Source organism: Pleurodeles waltl, chromosome 9 (genome assembly GCF_031143425.1).
Source record: "Pleurodeles waltl isolate 20211129_DDA chromosome 9, aPleWal1.hap1.20221129, whole genome shotgun sequence".
NCBI classification, from domain to species: domain Eukaryota; kingdom Metazoa; phylum Chordata; class Amphibia; order Caudata; family Salamandridae; genus Pleurodeles; species Pleurodeles waltl.
Window position 1 is genome coordinate 209,447,916 of NC_090448.1, and position 19,068 is coordinate 209,466,983.

Sequence of the window (19,068 nt, forward strand, 5' to 3'; positions counted from 1 at the left end):
AGTAATGATTAACAACTGTGCAGTAGGCTAAACTTTTATTTGCATCTTTCTAGCAAGCTGCAAAATTATTGATAAAAGACATACAAAATATGATGTATCATCACTGGAATGTTTTATTCAGACTTGGATATGAATCTAGTTATTTCCATGGCTACAGATATAGGTGGTTGCCTGATGTAGATGCAGAGAAATGGACACCTGCAACACAGAGAAAAGCCTCAAGGAATAACAATGTTAGGTTTCCAGGAACCATTCACTAAATTGACGCTATCCTTTACCCGCATTACAATAGTGCTTCTTAAATGAGAAACATGGTTATTATACATTGTGCTAGCTTTTGCTTTTCTCCTGCTGCATATGCAGTTTTGCCACTAAAAGCGCAAAGGGTCATTTTATCAATGTTATACTTCACAATACAGAGTTATTCGTTAGTTGTCAGACAACATTATGATTATGTTGTAGAGAAATGTCTCTAGACAGTTTGAACAGGCACATGCATGCATGTTGCTACCTGAAAAGAGGTCCTCGTTTCACAATCCAAACCTATTAGCGATTAATAAATAGAATAAAAATGGTCCACATTATTGAAAGCAGAAGTCCATCGAAACACAGTCTGATTACAAACCCTCTAGAATTAATGGTGCAAATATCCACATAACGATTAGTCATCTGTCTTTCGGGCCAGTCTACAGAAAGTCCAGTTGTGTTCCACTGTATTTTCATTGGCCCTCTCACTCATGTGGTGCACCCGCGTGTTTCTGATGGTAAATCCTTGCTTTGTGATGTATTCCATCAAATGCACTCGAAGTGCAACTTCCTGGTGATAATCACATGGCCCAAACGTAAAGGAAACTTGACAGTCTCTGGTGTCCATCATGTGTTTATTCCACTTAGTAAAATGGTTTGCAATGCCCTCTAGTAATGAATGCACCTTAGTTGTTATAGTGAGCTGAGTTATAATTACTGCTACTGGATTAGAGTATTTTGAAAGTTTCCGAGTGCTTGACAACTCCACAACCTCCTCAAATGTGTCCACAGGATACAATGGCTTGGGGTCATTAAGATACTGTATCAGGGGTTCAACCTGATAGAAATCTGCTTCTTTTCTAAGCAAATCGAATTCCTTAAAATCAACAGGTAATGTCAGCTCTGAAGTCCTTAGAAAGTTCAGAACATACCGGAAGAGGGGTCCATCACGATCGATAAAGTAGTTACCTTGAGAGTCCCTAGCTGTGGGAAAGTCTCCTCTGAACATTGCTCCCAACATTGAATCTGGGTATCGCTTCAAAGTCGAGAGAGAAGTTGTATACAAATGTCCACCAACATTGAGGGTGACCGGATCTGCCATCTGAAACGATCAAAATATCAGAAAGGCAATTGTAAGATGGGTAGAAAGAAGACACACACAGGTTTACAAGGAAACAAGGCATAACATATACTCCAACAAAATGTGCAAGATTTTCCCTAACAGCAAGACCTTTGCCATCCAAGAAACGAGGGGAAGGATTTGTCATTCCTTTACATTGCAAATGAACCCCACCCTTTTTCTGATGGACTGTTATTAAAGTTCTCTACAAGCATGAAAGGCTGCTTTAAATGCTACCATTTATATGATGTTCAGTTGCTCAAAACGATTACCACTTCTTCTAGCCAGCATTTTCAGCTATTCTTTTCCTCAGTACCACACAAAGCAGAGGAAGAAAATCATGCACTACCCCTGGTCAACAACTTTCAGACTTATATAACTGCAGGCAAAGGGACTAAACAATATAGATTTCCATTTTGGGGGATTTTTGTTAGTTACACTGCAAGTCAATCAAGTGGACACGGGCCACAAAAGTGAATCCCCACGTAGGAGCTAACTTTGTACTGGAAGACCTCAGTCCCTTTTTTGACTATGTATGAGTTCTTTTCCAGCACTTCTCCTCAGCCCTTCCATAAAAAAAAAGCCTTTTGAACTTGTCCTCTATGCTTGGCTACTGGAAGGCTTCATATTTTCATATCAAGTCACTTAAGATCAGGATATATGCATGCCATGCTTATATGAGGGGATCTTTTGTCTACTAATTCACAGGTGGATCCCTTCGATTTTTGCAACCAATGGGAAATGCATTCCAGGTCCATGAAGAGGAACTTTCCACGGACAACTCTAATCTAATAGATTATATATCAGTCACTTGCTCATAAGGCCAAAGGATCAAGTAACATTGTGTCAGCACCATAAAAATGAATGGAATAACTACTGCAAAATAATCTGTTTCATTCCCGAGTTACGGAATAAACACTTGCTACATTTATTAAAGAATACTTTCTTTTGCACTTCAAGTCAGAGACCCAGTATTGCTGACAGGCTCTAATGAATTAGGGCTGAGTGATAAATTAAAAAAGCAAATGTAGATGCTACTGCTTCAAACTAGGTAGGAAAAGAAGCGTGCAAGGAAGCAGGCAAAACCTTAATTTGAAATTAAATGGTATTTTAAAACCATATTAAATAATTTTAAGTCATGCGCTACCTACTGAGTCCAGTTTTTGCAGCGGACAATGTTGCAGCAAAAAAAAAAAAAAAAAGTCCAAAGACTAAAAAAGGACAACTTTTTGCTCTTAAAAAACATTGACTGCTACCCAATAAATTGGGCATAAAACAGAACACCAGGACTAGGGTCCTCAGAAACATGTGTCCAATTACCTTCTACTTTCCATTTGTTTAAGTACTAAAATTGGCAAAAAAGCACGTGTTGTACATGTTCTCAGCACAGTTTAATAGTATCCCATAGTCCTAGTTGAATCTCTTTTGGTCATGCATGCATGGGGTGGAGAGAACCTAAGTAAGTGAGCACATCGGATGAGGGATTGTCGAGGTGGGGTTCTTCATGTCTTGCACTCCTTTCATTCAATAACCCACAGCATAAGCAGAAGCCTAGCTGTAAGTGGCAGGAAGCCAGCAGCTAGGAACTAGTTCCAGACTCATTTACATTTTGCTTCTGTCCAACGCAGCATGTGTGAATGGGTCAGTGCACTTGACCAATCAGTTTGAGTGATGGCACAAAGCCTGTGCACACTGTTCACATCCGCCTAGAAATAGTTCCCTTCAGTCAGTGACATAGCTTCTGGAACAATAATACTTAATAAAATATAAATAAAATAAAGAGCAGCTAGAAGGCTTATTTCATACACATAACTACTAGTCCAGGCCCCTTGACATACCTCTGTAAAATAATTGTTGTTCCTAGATTTTCATGTTTGATTTGTGATTTTTGGATAATTAGAGAAGTAATTTAGCTTGGGTAGACATTGCTAATCCAGGCCAAATTCTTCTAGACGACATTTATAACAATGGTGGATGTATTGCAGTGAAGATGTAATATTTTAAGAACCATGAGACATGTATACTTCATTTTGCTGTCAAAACATAGGTTCTGGGGCCAAGTAGTCATACAAAGACAGAAAATAACTCCTCAGAGCAACCCTTCCTTCATTTTCCAAAATGGCGATTCTATAATGATGTGTTTTAGCCATCATATTGGTAATTTATTTTAATATTATTTTGGTTTCAGGTTTTCCGTTGATTCAAATACGTGAACATGAGCGAAGCAGGTGGCAGCAGACGATCTTTACCTCCAGATAGTGTTGTTAACTACAAAATCTGAGGACTCCTCCAAGAAAGAAAAATGTGTCATATGCCAAACTAATTTGAAAGAAAAGATAACATCAACTGTGGATGGACAGAAGAAAGTTAAAGATGCTGCAGAAATATGGCAAGAGGAAGTTCACAACAAATTTTAACTGATGGGTGAAGAGGATCACATATTTTATCATTGTAACAACAAGTGCTACAAGTCGTATACAACAGAAAAAAGCTTGGAAAAGAAATTGACAAAAAAATTGCAGAAACCAGTGAATCACAAGAATCCGAGTCTTCTGAGAAAGCAGTGACAACTAGACCCAATGCCCATTCACTTAGAAGATCGATGGCCTCCCCTCATCCACCTGCAACAACTGATCAGAAAGCAGTGGATGTTCAATGTGTTATCTGTGTTTAGCCAGAACAAGGGCCAAAGGGTCTGACGACAGAACAAAAGTACAGAGTATGCAAGTCTCAAAGGGCAAACATGTTTTATCTGCAGCTAGTTTCTTCCAAGATGACGTTTTCACCCAAGTAACTGATCTTAACAGGAAGGTGAATGTATCTGCAACAGATTTATATGCTCACACGAGCTGCATGCATGCATACATTTGCAAATGTGAATGTACAATAAGCTCCCAGCAGCAACATAACCCCCCAGTTTTCAGTTTAGTATGCAATCTTTGTAAAAGCAAATGAAGTTTTAAAGCCACTCTTGAGTGCTGGTTATGGAGTCACACTCGGTGAGATCAGAGAAATAATGGTCAACATTAATGAAACTGTATTTATCCATATAATGAAATTAGACTTTTCTGATCAGAATGTACAATGACAATTTGTTTTTGTCAGTTTAACAAAAAGAATGAGCCACTTATGGTGTTCTCAGCTGATTTGAGTCCTGAAGTTCTTGCTGCCAAAATAAGATCACAAGATGCAGTAAAATCAGCAGGAACCATTTTAAGAAATGTCCTCAAAGATTTAGATTTTGGACTCAATGACAAATTTTGTGATGCCCCAGAGCTCTGCAAATCATGGGTGTCAACAGGAATGCCTGATGTTTTCTTAACATTTTTCACATCATTGTTTAATATCAGCAAAGCAAAACTCTTACAAACTAAAGTCTTGAGTTCGGAACAGAAGCAGACACCATTGGGGATGGCTTTGAAGATATAAGCGAAGAATTGAAAGACAATCCAATGAACTGACAGGCTTATTCGGTGAAAATGTACTGTCTTTTCCAAATCATGTTTTATTAATTGCATCCCAGGAAAAAGAACACTCTGCTACACATTATATGCTGCCCACGCAATCTATGACAAGTGCAAAAATAGAGAGCTAATCCTTTCAATAAATATGATTGGTCTATCAACAAGTTATGACATAGTACGGAGCAGGAAGCTGTTAGCAGCTCATGCTGTAAAATCTTGTGAATTCAGCATCACACCACTTCCAAGTCACTTTACCAGGAAAGGATTTATAATTGCGGTTCTTGGTAATTTTGATTTTGAAGACAGCTCTTCTTTATCTGGAACATCCAGCACAAATGATACTGCCATGGTGCTTTTTCAAGACTGTACCAATGAAGTAGCTGCTGGGAAAAAAAGCTGTGTCAGCTGTAGGTATAAACAAAGGAAGCTCCAAACTTATAGCCCAACTGCCTTGCCAACGTGTGCAAAATCACTACAAGACATCAACATGTCCTAGTGTACCAGAAAGTTTCAAAATAGCTGAGGACATGGATCTTCTACTGGATGCTGCGTTCCGCAAAGCTGATTTAACTGAATTTATCATATTGCTTATTTGGTGCAGACTGAAGGATGAAGAAAAGCCAGTTCCTCCAGGGGCTAGAATTCATGCCCCTAGAATACTGTCCTACTGAAGAAGGTTGGGTTTTTACCAGTAATACCATACACAAACTGAGTCACAAACTACGCGACAGTATACACCGCTCTAAAGAAATGTCCAAAATGTGCGTACTCATCTTGAAGACCAGCCTAACCTACCAATTTTCTAAGATGAAGGTGTTTCCGATATTTAACTGACATGTTTATGAGCAATCCAGTAGAATTTGACGATCTTTATCCAATGATGGGCATTTTCAACATGACAATGTTGTGCTGCCGTGTGCAGGAAGTTCTGTCAGTGGATGTGGCATAGACAATACACTTATGGCGGCTGAAATATTTGGAAGCAAAACAGTCCAGTCAGTATTGAGCGGAACTCATTGTGTTCAGCTGGTAAAAGGTGTGCTCACCATATCTAAGGCTCTAGGAACATTGCGTTGGAATGCTTTCGGGAACTAGAATGACAATTTAGGTTTGGATATCTTATCTCAGAAGTGAACATGGCACAGGGTGCACTTCATTCAAAAGACATAATGCAAAGCCAGCCAATGTTCAATACTTGCAGTTCAAAATCAGATAATCTGAAAAACAAGTTTGTCAAAGAATGTGAAGAGAAATCACAACTTTGCAAGTACTTGGGAAATGTTTTACAGACAATCGTTCTAGTGAAAAACTTGGTACATGTCGATCGAGAAGGTGATTGGGAGCTGCATGTGAAGACTGTAGAGCAGTGTTTCCCAACCTTTTGACTCCCGAGGACCCCCAGTGAATCACGACTGGAAGCTGGGGACCTCCAAGAAATTTGTACGATTTCATACATTAAAACAGTAATTCGCAAAAAATACACAAACAAGTGCACCCAAACAAATACTTAAATTAGTAAAGATATCATTATTTTATATTGGAAAAAATTGGAAAAATTGGAAAACTTTAATGGGAAGGTTGGTGCTGCATCTCGGCGACTAACTTTTCAATGTTTGGTTTTATTCAGAAAAGCTGAATCCTCAAGTCACATTCTACATTTCCCAAGCAATGTTTGTTTTTATTTTTTAGATACAGAAACTTTTTAATTGAATGTGTGGTGGTCAAAGGAAGTAAAACCAATTAAAACCATAAAGGCCTCTCATCTCTCCATAGCCTCTCTGTCACATGTATTTAATTTGATTTATAGCATCTCTCATACCAGTGTAAGGTGTAAAAACACTTTACAGGGGACAACAAGGTGTAGGATTCATACTGTTAGGCATTTTTTAAGTGTGCTTGGTATGGAGAAACACAAACTCGGGATTCAGAACATAACACAGTGGCTAGCCTTGACGTTAATAATAGTGTACTCCTATGCAAGCAAACCGTTTTTTAGCAATAATGAAAGAATTGGAAAAAAATACAATTTTCTAATTTGTTCCATGTAGTTCTTTGTTGGCAGTTCATAACTCACTGTGCTAGATTATGATTGTGACTTATGAACTGCAAAATAACAAAAGAATCTCGGTGACTAAAACGGTAACCTATGCACATAAAATGTGGTTCTTTGCATGATACACATTCTTTGTATCTGGCATATTAACCATCTGCACTACCTCCAATGAGTCAAATCTGCCACTAGACAAACTCCCATCTCTCCAGCAGGTACATTAATCATCAGAGTTATCTTGACACTTATTTTTGTCGGCAAGCTTACACTGAACTTTGCAGTGCTTTTAAAGCTGCTGCACAAATGAATAAACAGATAAAAAAGCAAGCACATGTTTCTGTAGAGGGCCCAGCTGGAGAAGTGCCTTCATGCCGGTACAGGCCTGCAGAACTCTTGGAAATGTGTCACGGACCCCTGGGGGTCTGTAGACCACAGGTTGGGAAACGCTGCTGTAGAGTTACTGATTACTGTATTCAATTGAATAAACTACCTGAGATATGGGTCCTGGTATTTGGAAAGAGAGAAGAAGCGAGAGGTGGAAAAACCATACCGCTAGCAGAAACTCATCCAAAGACATTTTGTGGTGAAAGGCAGACAGGGAAGGTTTGATACTGTGGCTTCAGATATGAAACTGGAACAGACGATCAAGAGATCACAGAAAAGCTCCAAGGTAATTGCTGGTCAGACACGTAAAAGTGAATATGTTGCTCAATGCCAGCTAGTTTACCATGAAGTCCTTTCTATTTGCAATGTTTTCAGAGAGACGACAAATTCAAAATTAATAGGCCTTCATAAAACTGTTCCTTACCACGAGTTGTGGGAGAGGGGAACTTTTAAATAAACATGTTGACAGCCTTCATAATTTCATGCAGCAGCAAGAAAACCCCTTTTGAAATGACTGAGCCTGTGCTACTACACAACTTTGTGACCAAACAATATGTGGATAACGATATAAAGACTTGTCTGTTAGATGTCCTAGAAGATGGATCAAAACTATACGTAGGACTGAAGTAGGAGAGATTTGTATTGAAAGAGAAAAAACTGGTTGAAGTAATCAGCAAAGCTAAACTTAACTTTAATTGCCATTGTAAGAGTTTCATCCAACCAGCCACTACAAAACAGATTATGTAAAAAAATAAATTAAAAAGAAATAACATAATAAAAAATAATTTAAAAAAATAAAAAACTTTTGCAAGCAAATAGAGAGATGGATGTAGCAAAAGAAAGAGGTGATTTTATCAATGACATTCTGTCACATGATCTTCTTCAAACAAACACATTATTTTATGTGGCTGCTGCAACCAAACCGGTGAAGCACAAACTCGTACAAGAGCTAAAAATAAAAAAAAATAAAAATAAAATAACTTTCACCTGAAGAATTTCAATTAGAAAAGGTGGCCTCATTGAAAACTGTTGTTGTTGTGGACTATATGTTACAGTTGCGAATGATCAAGATTACATTCATGCAAAACATCAGAGAGGTCATTCAGACTGTTCCACAGATATCAAAGTCAGTGTGCATCTTGCAAGAACTGCATATTGTCTTTGAGTTTTCTTGAACTATCTGTCAAAGAATGTGAGAGAATCTGACAAATGTCTACAAGTGGAACAATTGACCAAGCCTGCATCAACAATTCGACACATATACCTATGTAACTTGATAAATTCTTGTCATCAACATTGAACAAGATGAACTTGGAGAGGTTAACTCCCCAAAACATTGTTGATGCTTCAGTGAACACTGAATTTCTAATTATTGCACGTGGAAGGATTGTCAAAGAGGAGTTGGTTACTGTGTAGAGATATTCAAAAGGTACAGGTCATACTGTTCAATAACTTATCAGCAAATTGGAGGAAGCTGACTTTCATGTTGTGCCACATGTTGAGTGGACTGTTTGAAATGGTTCCAATCGAGACATTGTACAATCAAATGATACAGATGTTAATGTGCTACTTAGATTTGTTGCAGTGTTCGTATGTCAAGGATTGTCAGAGTTATGGAACGGGAACAAAAAGACACTTAATCCTGCTTCATATTCTGTACAAGAAACTTGACTCAGCTGCAGAGTATTCTTATCAAGGCACAGTTCCAGTTTATCAATGTCAAAAACAAATGGTCACTTGAGACTAATGAAGAGGATTCTGAAGTTAGCAGAAATGATTATATGTTAGTCTTCAGATATGACTGGTAAGGATGCGTAAACCCCTATAGTAAATAACAGTAGATGCTTGAATATTAAACCTTTTGGTTGATTTTGGGGCAAGCATGATCATGATCAAAGAAGATTGTTCTGGGAACCCTGGGGTAATAAGATAGTAGTGCTTCTTGATAGGGTAACTGTATCATGTGAGAGAAGGAGAATTCTGATGGGAGGATTTTTGAGACTGTATTATAGTTCAGAGAAAGGGTCATATACAGGAAAGTCTCTCTGGCAAAGCAGGGTTTGAACATTTTAGCTTGGTGTCCCCAAGGTCAGATCAGAGTCATGATGAACCCTGGGGAAAGGAGCAAGTACTGCCAGTGGGAGGAGAGGAGAAAGAAAGTTATAGTGTACTCAAAGATTTCAAAGGAGTGTTCAGTCACAAATTAGGAACTATTCGTAATTTTAAATGTAAAATTCATATCAAAGTGTGTTAAACACAAAATGAGAACACGCCATTGAGCATTAGGGAGATTTAGCAGACAGGTTAAAGAAAACATGTGATTTAGGAGTAAATTAAAAAATGAATATTGTTTGTGCTCATATCCACTGATGATAGCACACAAAACAAGGAATGTCCAAGCCAACAGGTCTTGCAATTATTTTTGCTGTGCTAATTAACATTGTGGCGCTGCTGTGCAGCAAGGCAAAAAAAAAATTTAAAAAAAGGTGTGATGACACAGCTGCCTCATCATTTTTCTAGGCACACACACACACACACACACACACACACACACACACACACACACATTCAACAAATTGCGCACACCTACTAAAGAACTAGGCTTCATTCGGTTATTTACCGATGTGAGATAGATCTGTTAAATAAAAATAACTAAACAAATAAAATGGAGCATAAAAGGGCATTACAAAAATATAATTAAAAGATAGATGAGCAGTTAGGACGCTGAAGCAATTCGGCGGCGTGGCAAAGAAACAATAGGAGGGAGAGAACACAGGTGAAACAAGCATGGAGTGCAGTGGTGGAGAAGCGCTTGGGTGAGAGAGCAATAAGTGCTTGTCTGAGAGAGTAATACGAGTATGGGTGGGGAGGGGGCAGAAGCACATGAGCGAGAGACGACAAGGTGAAGTGACAAAAAAATAATAATAATAATCGCACAACGAAGACAACTGGAAACCACATACACTCACATGGAATGCTTAAATAAGAAAAAAGTAGTTCCCTGAAAGAGAGCACAAGAAGCATAGAAGTCAGACAATTAAAGAAACGCTAAACAGCATTTGCTCAACTGGAGGGACAAGCACATGAAGGACAGGCTGGAACAAGGAAGTCCATCCAGCAGCAAGCAAGCACATAAGAGTGATAGCGAAAAGCTTGTACAAAGCAAAAACAGAACAGGAGACAGATTTGGGGGAAGCCATTGAGGGCTCGAACTGGGTTCATGCATCTAGCCTGTTAAAAACAGTATCTTGCAACAGCTTATTTAAACTACCACGTTTGAATTACTTATATCGCATGTACATAACACTGGCCTGACTAAACAGTACTGACCTCGACAGTGCGGCAAGGTGTGCCCGTTGTGGGGAGGAGGGTGCCACATTCATACATCTTGCATGGCAGTAAGCAGGGGTATGTAGTTTCTGGGCAGAGGTCATGCCCCGCCTTAAGGGGGCTATGGAGATTCCTGTCCCTGTGACACCCAGGCCATGCCTTTTGGGTATGCTGGTGAAGTCCAGGGGACGCAAGATCTCATAAGCTCCTGCAGTAAGAGCTGCTTCTTGCTAAGCGAAGAATAGCTATTGGGTGCAGGGGATCCTGGACTCCAAGTGAAGCCTTGTGGGTCAAGGATGTTCTGGAGTGGGGAGCATCACCTGAGACTCTCTCGCACTGATAACAAAGCTGCAGAGAACTTGGCAGCCTGGAGGGCAATGTTGAACTCTTTTAATGAGCACAGAGACTCCGATATGGAATCAGACCTGGGAAACTCAGAGATATGATGGTACGCAGAGCACTATTATATAAGAGAGTTGTCATTACCAAATAAGGTTCTAGTTTATGCATGTCCACAGTCATTACGCCAACATGGTATATATGATGTTACCAGCTGGGACCATCTAATTGTGAAGGCTTCTGTTTGGATTGTTGTTAGTTTCTTTGCTATTTCAAAGTAACTTTCAAAGTCTTGAATGGTAGTAAAGGAGCTGTCGTCTTACAAGATGATATTCTAGTACCAGGGAACAACACACCAGAATGTTACAAGGTGAACATTTCCAGAAATAAAATTCATTTTGGTTATAGAATGTAGAGTCCATAAACATCCTGCATTGATACAAGCAAGTACGTTACAAATAACGGTTCTTAAATATCTTCATGCCACCCAAGCCCCTGTGTTTCTAGAACCAGCTATAATAGTTTCCTTCATTTTTTACATGCAGTCTTATATGCATAATCATCAATTACCGTATATCCCCAGTCTCCATTATCCATCTGCTCCAATGCCGAATTTATGAGAGTAGAAAAAGACTTAAAGGATGATGCATGCAGAGACACCGCTCCACCTGCAGAAAACAAAACAAAGGTAACCAATTATAAGCCTACTTCAAACGCACGGCAGGGAGACCTTGAGGAAATGCAAAAAAATTAAATGCATTGCAATGCTATTCATCACTATACTTTAATTTTCCAACCATACATCAGGCTTATATATGATTAAGAACTACAACTTGCAGTTTGTTCTACCCATTCCTAAAACCTGTGCTGGATTTTTGCCTGAACAATCTATTCGATTTAAATTATATATATTTTTACTCCTTTATTCAAAGCGCTCTAACTTAGCAAGACCGAGAATGAAAGGTGTCATGGAGATTGATGGATTTTCAGGAGCAATTTCTACAACTATAGACCTCAGAGTGAGGGGAAGCCAGAGGTAAATGCATTGCTTAGCAGGGCAAAAAACAAGATCGGATGTAGAGCAAAACGATAACAGAAAAAGTAAATAGCTGTGCAATATACAGAGAGATTGCATAATAAAGTACACAACTTAAAGTATAGTCATCAAAAAATCCTGCCAGCGTGTGTGTGTACCACAGCAAGCAGCACATCCACCACAGGAAACTGTAGAAGCTTAAAATGGTCAGATATTAACTCATTTTGGAGTTATCAAGTTCATCAACAATAACCTTACTTGAGCATTAAAAAATAATCCATACTTCCACACCTAATTGCTACCCTTGTGTTGTAATGGTTTCTGCTCTAAAGGGCCTGCTACATGAATTTTACTCTCATGCCACTCCTTTTCATGCTCTCTCGCTTCCTAAAGTATACCTTTCTATTCTGACATAACATCAAGGAATGCAATATGGGATTAACAAATTAAAGGCACTTTAATTTAATTCCTCCGAGAGATTTGGATGATTTTGAAGAGGTTAAAGATTGTGGACACAGTAGCTGGCAAGTGGGGAAAAAAAGCATTTGAACCTGGGAGAGGGGAGTTTACGAGTTACAAACTCTGGGAGGGCATTTTGAAGAACAAAATTCGATGTTGCTAAGAAGCTAAATGCATACATGGGCAAATTTAAGAATCTAAGTTCACCACCATTTCATTTTATTAACCAGCTACTTACAAGTCCAAAACAAAAATATGTTATTGTTGTCTACTAAAAACAAGGTTTCCCCAACTGTCTGTCCGTATATTGAAGACAAATGTTATTAACAAGCAGAAAGTAAAAAATTCCCTTTAAAGGTGGCTCCGTTAATCTTTGTGCATATGCTCTCTAGGGATCAAAATAATGCTTTTAAAATGTAATTGCGATAGCAGAATTTGCAATTCATTTTTCAAATAAACTGGTAACCATGTGCTAGCATTTAATTTTTCAGAGTAAATGCTAGCACAAATATTCTTGCCCAGTATGGTATAAATTTATAATAAATACTTTACATAATTCATTAGGTCCATGGGCTCTGGTACAACGTCTAAGGCAAATCAAATGGATAAGAGCATCCACAGATAATCCAAATAGGATCCAAATGGATAACAGAATTTTCAGAGTAAAGGCACTCTACTTAGGCGAAGAGATATGGGAGAATAATTATGTAATGAGCACACTTACATTTTGGGCAGGTGGCAAAATGGTAATTTCAGATTATCGTGTATGTTTCTGCTAGGATTACATCACATAAAAAATGATCCTTACAATCATTTTTCTTACAGTTTCAAAGTCACCAACAAAAAATATATATATCACAATGTCCTCCAGTAACCTGTCTTTCCTATTTTCAGAATTCTTATTTTTTTTACTTTTAAAGCCAATGATGGTGAAGTTTGTTTTTACAATGGACATGGTTATTTAGGTGTTTTATGTATTTAATTGCCACCACTTTTGATACTCATAATTCATTAGCAAACTATGCACCTGACCCAATCCAGGAAACCTCAACATGCTTTGTTCTTTTTAAAATCCCTTATTTTTTTACCTATGTCGAGCTGTGAAATATTCATTAAGATGGGCCACATTTCGATTTATTCCATTTGTCTGTATTTTGCCTTCTCAAAAGACCTACATTCGTATACTTTTAGAGCAAAACCTAGAGTCTGAAGGGCTTGGTTGCAATTGGGAGGCAGTATTAAATAGGTTTGCTCACTCCTATATGGAGAATATTCAAATTTGAAGTATTTTAATTATCAGATTTGTAATTAACTGCACTGCATACATAATCGGCTCTATACATGTGCCTGTCACAGCACAGTTGGATATAGACGAACACCTTCAAGGTATTAGAACAGTTACAGACGAAATAAAGGATGGGAGAGGATAGCCTAAAGATGAGTTTGAAGAAAAGTACTGATGGGTGGGTACTTGTGTGAAGTGATAGGATTCCGAACATTTCAGTGAGAAGCAAGTGCCCTTGCTTACTTTTATGCCTTAATGAGCAATGATTTGTAGGGGAAGACAGAGATAGGTGGAAACAAAGAAGTGCACATGTGGTTTTGAATGCTCTTAATGTGCTAAGTGTATTTCCAGCTAAGACACTCACATCCAACCAGAGCTGTGATGGCACTCTGGTTCTTCTTTTCTAGACTGTATTTCCACCATAACTCTGCAGGTTCCTTAAAGGGGCATAGGTTTCTTTGGAGAATTAAATGCCCCTCCCACCCCCTTTCCAATGCAGAGGAAAACTTGGACCTTTTCAATAATGTTTATAGCTCTATGACTGAATACCAAATTCGTACCAACCATAAAAGCACAAATTATAACAAAATATCAAGTTAAAAACGATAAAACGAGTTAAAAAAAAAAAAAAACACTGGCAAAGGCAATAGTCCTTGTCTATTCACTTTCATTTTGCATCTTTTTTTTTTTTTAGGCAGGAGGGGCTCAAGTGATATGGCCAGAATCACAGGATGTTGAGCTGATGCACCGTGACTGGAACCTGGTTCCCCAGTGCCAAAGTCAGCAGTTCTTACTATTACGTCACATCCTCTCCCCTGGCTACAGAATAATACATTTTGCAGAGTGACTCCAGTTGCATGAATAACTTGGATGCTCCTAAGTTTTTGGTTTCCCTACCATGGCAGGTTCCGAGATTGACGACAGTAGGTGTTCATAATAGAGCGTCTTCCGCTGCCTGGTTGTTCTAGCACTGGAGCCCGATATGGAATTTCCGGTTGTGCTGCAGTCTTCGGTTGAAGACACAAGCGTGATTTCGCTATCACTTTTTTGACCAGTTTTAGCGGTCAGATGCGAGACACAGGAAATGATTACAAGCCAGTGGCAGTGGTTTCTGACTGTGCAGGATGCATCCTGTTTGGCGAGTAAGTAGGAAAGAAGGGCGCATTCATGTTTTAAATGCCACACGTCCTCATCCCTATATATATTACAGAGTTTGTTGTGGTCTTGTACCCTTTGTTTACGGTCCGGATTCATAAAAATAGTGAGGAACCTACACAACGTCTTATAGTATCTGCCCGTGGTTTTATTTTAGAGCCTCTGGCCAGATACATTTTTTTTTTCTTGAAGCAATTTGTGACTGAATCCAAAGCTTACATCAGGGACTCTATGGACTTCATTGGCCAATATGAAAATCAACCATTTGATCAGTTGAAAGATATTTTAGTCACACTAGACAGAGTCATTATATAAAAACATCAAACATGATGAAGCTTTGGCAGTCATGAAATAACCCTTCCTCTTTATGCCATAAAAAGAGTTTATTTTCATTTGAACAAGAACTCTTTTTCACAAATAAAAGGAGTAGTGATGGGTTGTGTGTTTGCACCAGAAATAGCGAAAATGTATATGTCCTATTTTGAAGAACTATGGATCTTAGCTGAGAACAACAGTATAAAGAACAAATAAGATCATGGCATCGATATATAGACAATGTTTTCATAACTTGGCAAGGGACCACAAGTCTCCAGATCTCCACTTCACTATGTCTAGCACATGGGTACTCACAAACTTTTTCTCAGGGGCCAAAATTGCAGTATGGTTTGCGGCCGAGGGCCGCACTGAAGTGACAGCAGGGGTAGGGGGGGCGGGGCTTACAGGGGGCACAACCACCCCGCTATACAATAATGGTCGCCGTACGTAAACATAGAGGAGGGCCGCGGGAGCATGCGCAAAGAAGCCACTATTGCGCATGCTCCCGCAGCCCTTTTCTATGTTTATGTAAGGCGGCCATTATCATATGGCGTTTGTCTGACGTGTCCGTGGGCCACCAAGGTAGGTCCATGGGGCCGCTGGCGGCCCGTGGGCCGTACTTTGAGTACCACAGGTCTAGCAGTAAAGATAGATTGAATTTTCTAGACTTATTGATTACAGCAGACAACAACAAGATGATAATTAGTCTTTATACGAAACCCACTGACAGAAAAACTTTGCTACACTTCCAGAGCAGCCATCCTAGGGGACTGAAAGAAAATTTGCCCTATGGACAATTCTTTTTGCAAACTCAGTCTGCACTACTGAGAGTGGTTACAGTTTAAAAAAAAAAAAAAAAAAAAAGTGTACACACGTTTGCAAACTTTAACTATAGGAGGCTACATATAATCCTCCCAGAATGCTGTCTGATTAGATGCAGACCTGTGCAGAAGCTTGAAAGCATGATTGCGATTCTCTGCTTTCAGAAAAAAGTGGTCACAAAAAATGCAATTAGGAAAAAAAAAAATTCCTAAACTACGGTGAAATTTAAGGTACCATTTCTTTGAAGCATCATTTAGTAAAATGTGTTGAGGCACGCTAGTAATTCGAAAAATATTCATAATTGAATATCAATGTAACTACTTTCAACAAGATTATGGGAAATATTAAAATAAACAAGCACTGGCAAAACATACAGATCTGATATTGGTGGTCAGTTCTTTAGTTTTGTCAATGTGTGTCTTGTTTTGACACGGTTTTTGTAAAACTTTATTGCTGTGGGAGCTGCCAGGCCCTCACCATTGAAACAAACTTTGGCAAGAAGTAAAAATATTTCTTGGTCTCAAAAAAGCACACATTGCCACAATACGATCTGGCACTGAACAAAACGACTTGGTGTGCCAGTACGCTCCATGTGAAAGAGCAGAATATCACATCACAAAAGTAGACCCATGGTGTAGGTCTTTGTATTAGTGCAGATTTATGTATTTCATTAATACACAAGAATTTAAAGAAGTAGGCTAGGAAAGTATTCCTAAAAATTATTTGTGAGCTGTATTTTAGCATGAACAAATATGCATGTGTAGATTTGCTCATGCGAAAATCTTTTGAGTTTTTACAAGCTCAGTTTTCCTCCAACCACCTTTTCCCCCAACCTTGGAAGAAGTTTTACTTCTGCCCTTGTCATAAGTAGATTTCCAGCCTTTGGCATTATAGGGAAAGAATAGAGAAGAGCTGGTGAAAACCCTTAAAACATGCAGTTAGTCAGTATGCACAGACTCAAATAGGCATTCCAACCCTGGAACAGAGGAAAGTGCTAGTGTTCAAGCTATAGTATAGTATTAGGCCTGGCATAATAAGAGAGGCTATTACCAGAGCTCTTATATAAGGATATTGTTGCCATAATTTGTCACCACACTACATGGCATCAAACGGACAAGTAGATTATTTTACAGGAGAAGAAGATTTAGGAAGCAACCTGACCCATCGACAAGTAGATATTTTATTAAATTCCACACCCCTGTAATCTTTCAGTTAATTATCACTGCATTTGGCTGTCAACCTGATACTGATGAGGTGAGGTATTTTCCCAGACAGTGTTACCATAAGTAAAGATTACAAAACAAATAAATTACTGTGACAAAATGTGGCACATTCTGCCACATAATTTGGCTTTTCTTACTGCATAATTTAATCAATTCTGTCTCATAATGTGGTCCTCCACTGCAACATAATTCCAGTGGCCTTGACTATACGGCACACCTCACATCACATTCTGACTTGTTGAACCTGCTCATGTGTGATGTCTCCAACGTACAAAAACCCATGCACCCAAAGAATGATCTCATGCTCCAAATGCTTGTGTGTTTAGTTTCGAGGATTCGTAGAGCGCATGGCTACCCGAAGGCCTCCCGGCGCTGAGGAAGATCATGTACGTAAGAGGAACAGACCTGAACAGGGAACAATACAGTTTTAAATTTTCTACGAAAAGAAGATTCTGACATGTCATGTCGAAGTTCCAAGGGGTTCAAACATAAACCAGTGCTCTAAAGGCATTAGTTCCCCAGGACACTTCCCCAAACTCCGAACCTCTCTCTCAGCAGTTCACAACAACTGATAGTCCATAAACTTTCTTGGCCCAAGTCAATTGCTCCAAAGAAAGACCCAATCTCTGTAGGAACGGCGTTCCTTGCATCAGACACAGCTTTATCCAGGACAATCACGCTTGATCAACACAACACAGTATCTGGCACAGTTCCCCGTGCTTTCTGTAGATCATGTACAAAATACACTGCCAGATACCCAAAGACCATGCGCTAGGGTGACCAGATGTTCAGAACAAAAAAAACGGGACAGCCATTGACATACAACTAAGAGTAAATGTTGACACTGCACTGAACAGTACCAACGTTAGTCCTATTTCGTGCAAACATTAGTCCTATTTCTATGCCAATGGCTATACATATATTATGTATATATATCTATAATAATAATGTGTATCAGGATAGCCATATGGAACACACCACACCATGGCGTCTAATTTTCCTGCTACTGAAACGTACACCTATGTAGCATGAAAATTAAAGACTTCCTGGGTCGTGCAGCAGAGTGTTGCAATGGGACCTTTGTTATTCTGGCCTCGTGCGATTTACTCCACAGGGGATTCAATACCCTCCCCCCCACCACCATTAAGTCCTGCTGTGCTATCTGAATTGTCAGGCAGCAAGCACAACAGAAGAGTCTTTCAAACGAAACTCTGTCAGTGGTGTTATGAGAGGGCCAGTGTGAACATGAGCCTTCAAAGCACAGTGATTAAAGTGCCGGCTCACCAGACCCTCTCCCAAAACCGGGACATTTGTCTATTTTTATGGCAAGTGTCGGGACATCCATCGGAAAACCGGGACGTCTGGTCATCCTACCATGCGTGCAAATTCTTCTCTTACTTCTCTGAATTAGTAACGCCAACGGTCCACTCCCAGATCGCCTACTGCAGAAAATCAATGACACCCAGAGCAAAAACAGCTAACTGCCGCCCCCAGTAATAAAACAAACACTCCCATCGGCACGGCGAAGGCCCGGAAGCGGAACCTCAGGGAAGCGTCAAGCGCTGCAGCCATCTCGGGATGTCACAAATCCATGTTACAATTTAGCACCCCGTGATGAGCATCCGTTCTATGTGTACTTACTAAGGGTGAATTCGTTGTACTGCTTAGCAGCTTTCAAAGGTTTTAGTGTTCATATCAAAGTAAATTATCTGCCTTCTTCAATCAACATGAATTCTCGTTGTTCAGTAGGTGTTGCGGAGAAAGTCTTTTGAAACGAAAGGAGGTAATCCCATTCTAAAATGGCCGCCATGTTCAACCTTACTCTAGGAAGAGGAGGACC

The 19,068-nt window shown here is 39.3% G+C and overlaps 1 protein-coding gene across 3 annotated transcripts; it reads right to left on the minus strand.

Moving 5' to 3' along the window:
- Positions 1 to 519: 519 nt before the first annotated feature.
- Positions 520 to 18,997, minus strand: KCTD6 (potassium channel tetramerization domain containing 6). Of its 3 annotated transcripts, none has more exons than XM_069206552.1 (3): positions 18,870 to 18,997; positions 11,504 to 11,601; positions 520 to 1,348 (listed from the first exon to the last, which is right to left on the minus strand). In XM_069206552.1, exons 2-3 carry the CDS (start codon positions 11,528 to 11,530, stop codon positions 662 to 664), a joined length of 714 nt encoding a protein of 237 aa, XP_069062653.1. In that variant the 5' UTR covers positions 11,531 to 11,601; positions 18,870 to 18,997; the 3' UTR covers positions 520 to 661. The 3 variants fall into 3 exon arrangements, with proteins under 3 accessions (XP_069062653.1, XP_069062652.1, XP_069062654.1); XM_069206551.1 differs by lacking the exon at positions 18,870 to 18,997 and adding an exon at positions 18,627 to 18,764; XM_069206553.1 differs by lacking the exon at positions 18,870 to 18,997 and adding an exon at positions 18,603 to 18,697.
- Positions 18,998 to 19,068: the final 71 nt, after the last annotated feature.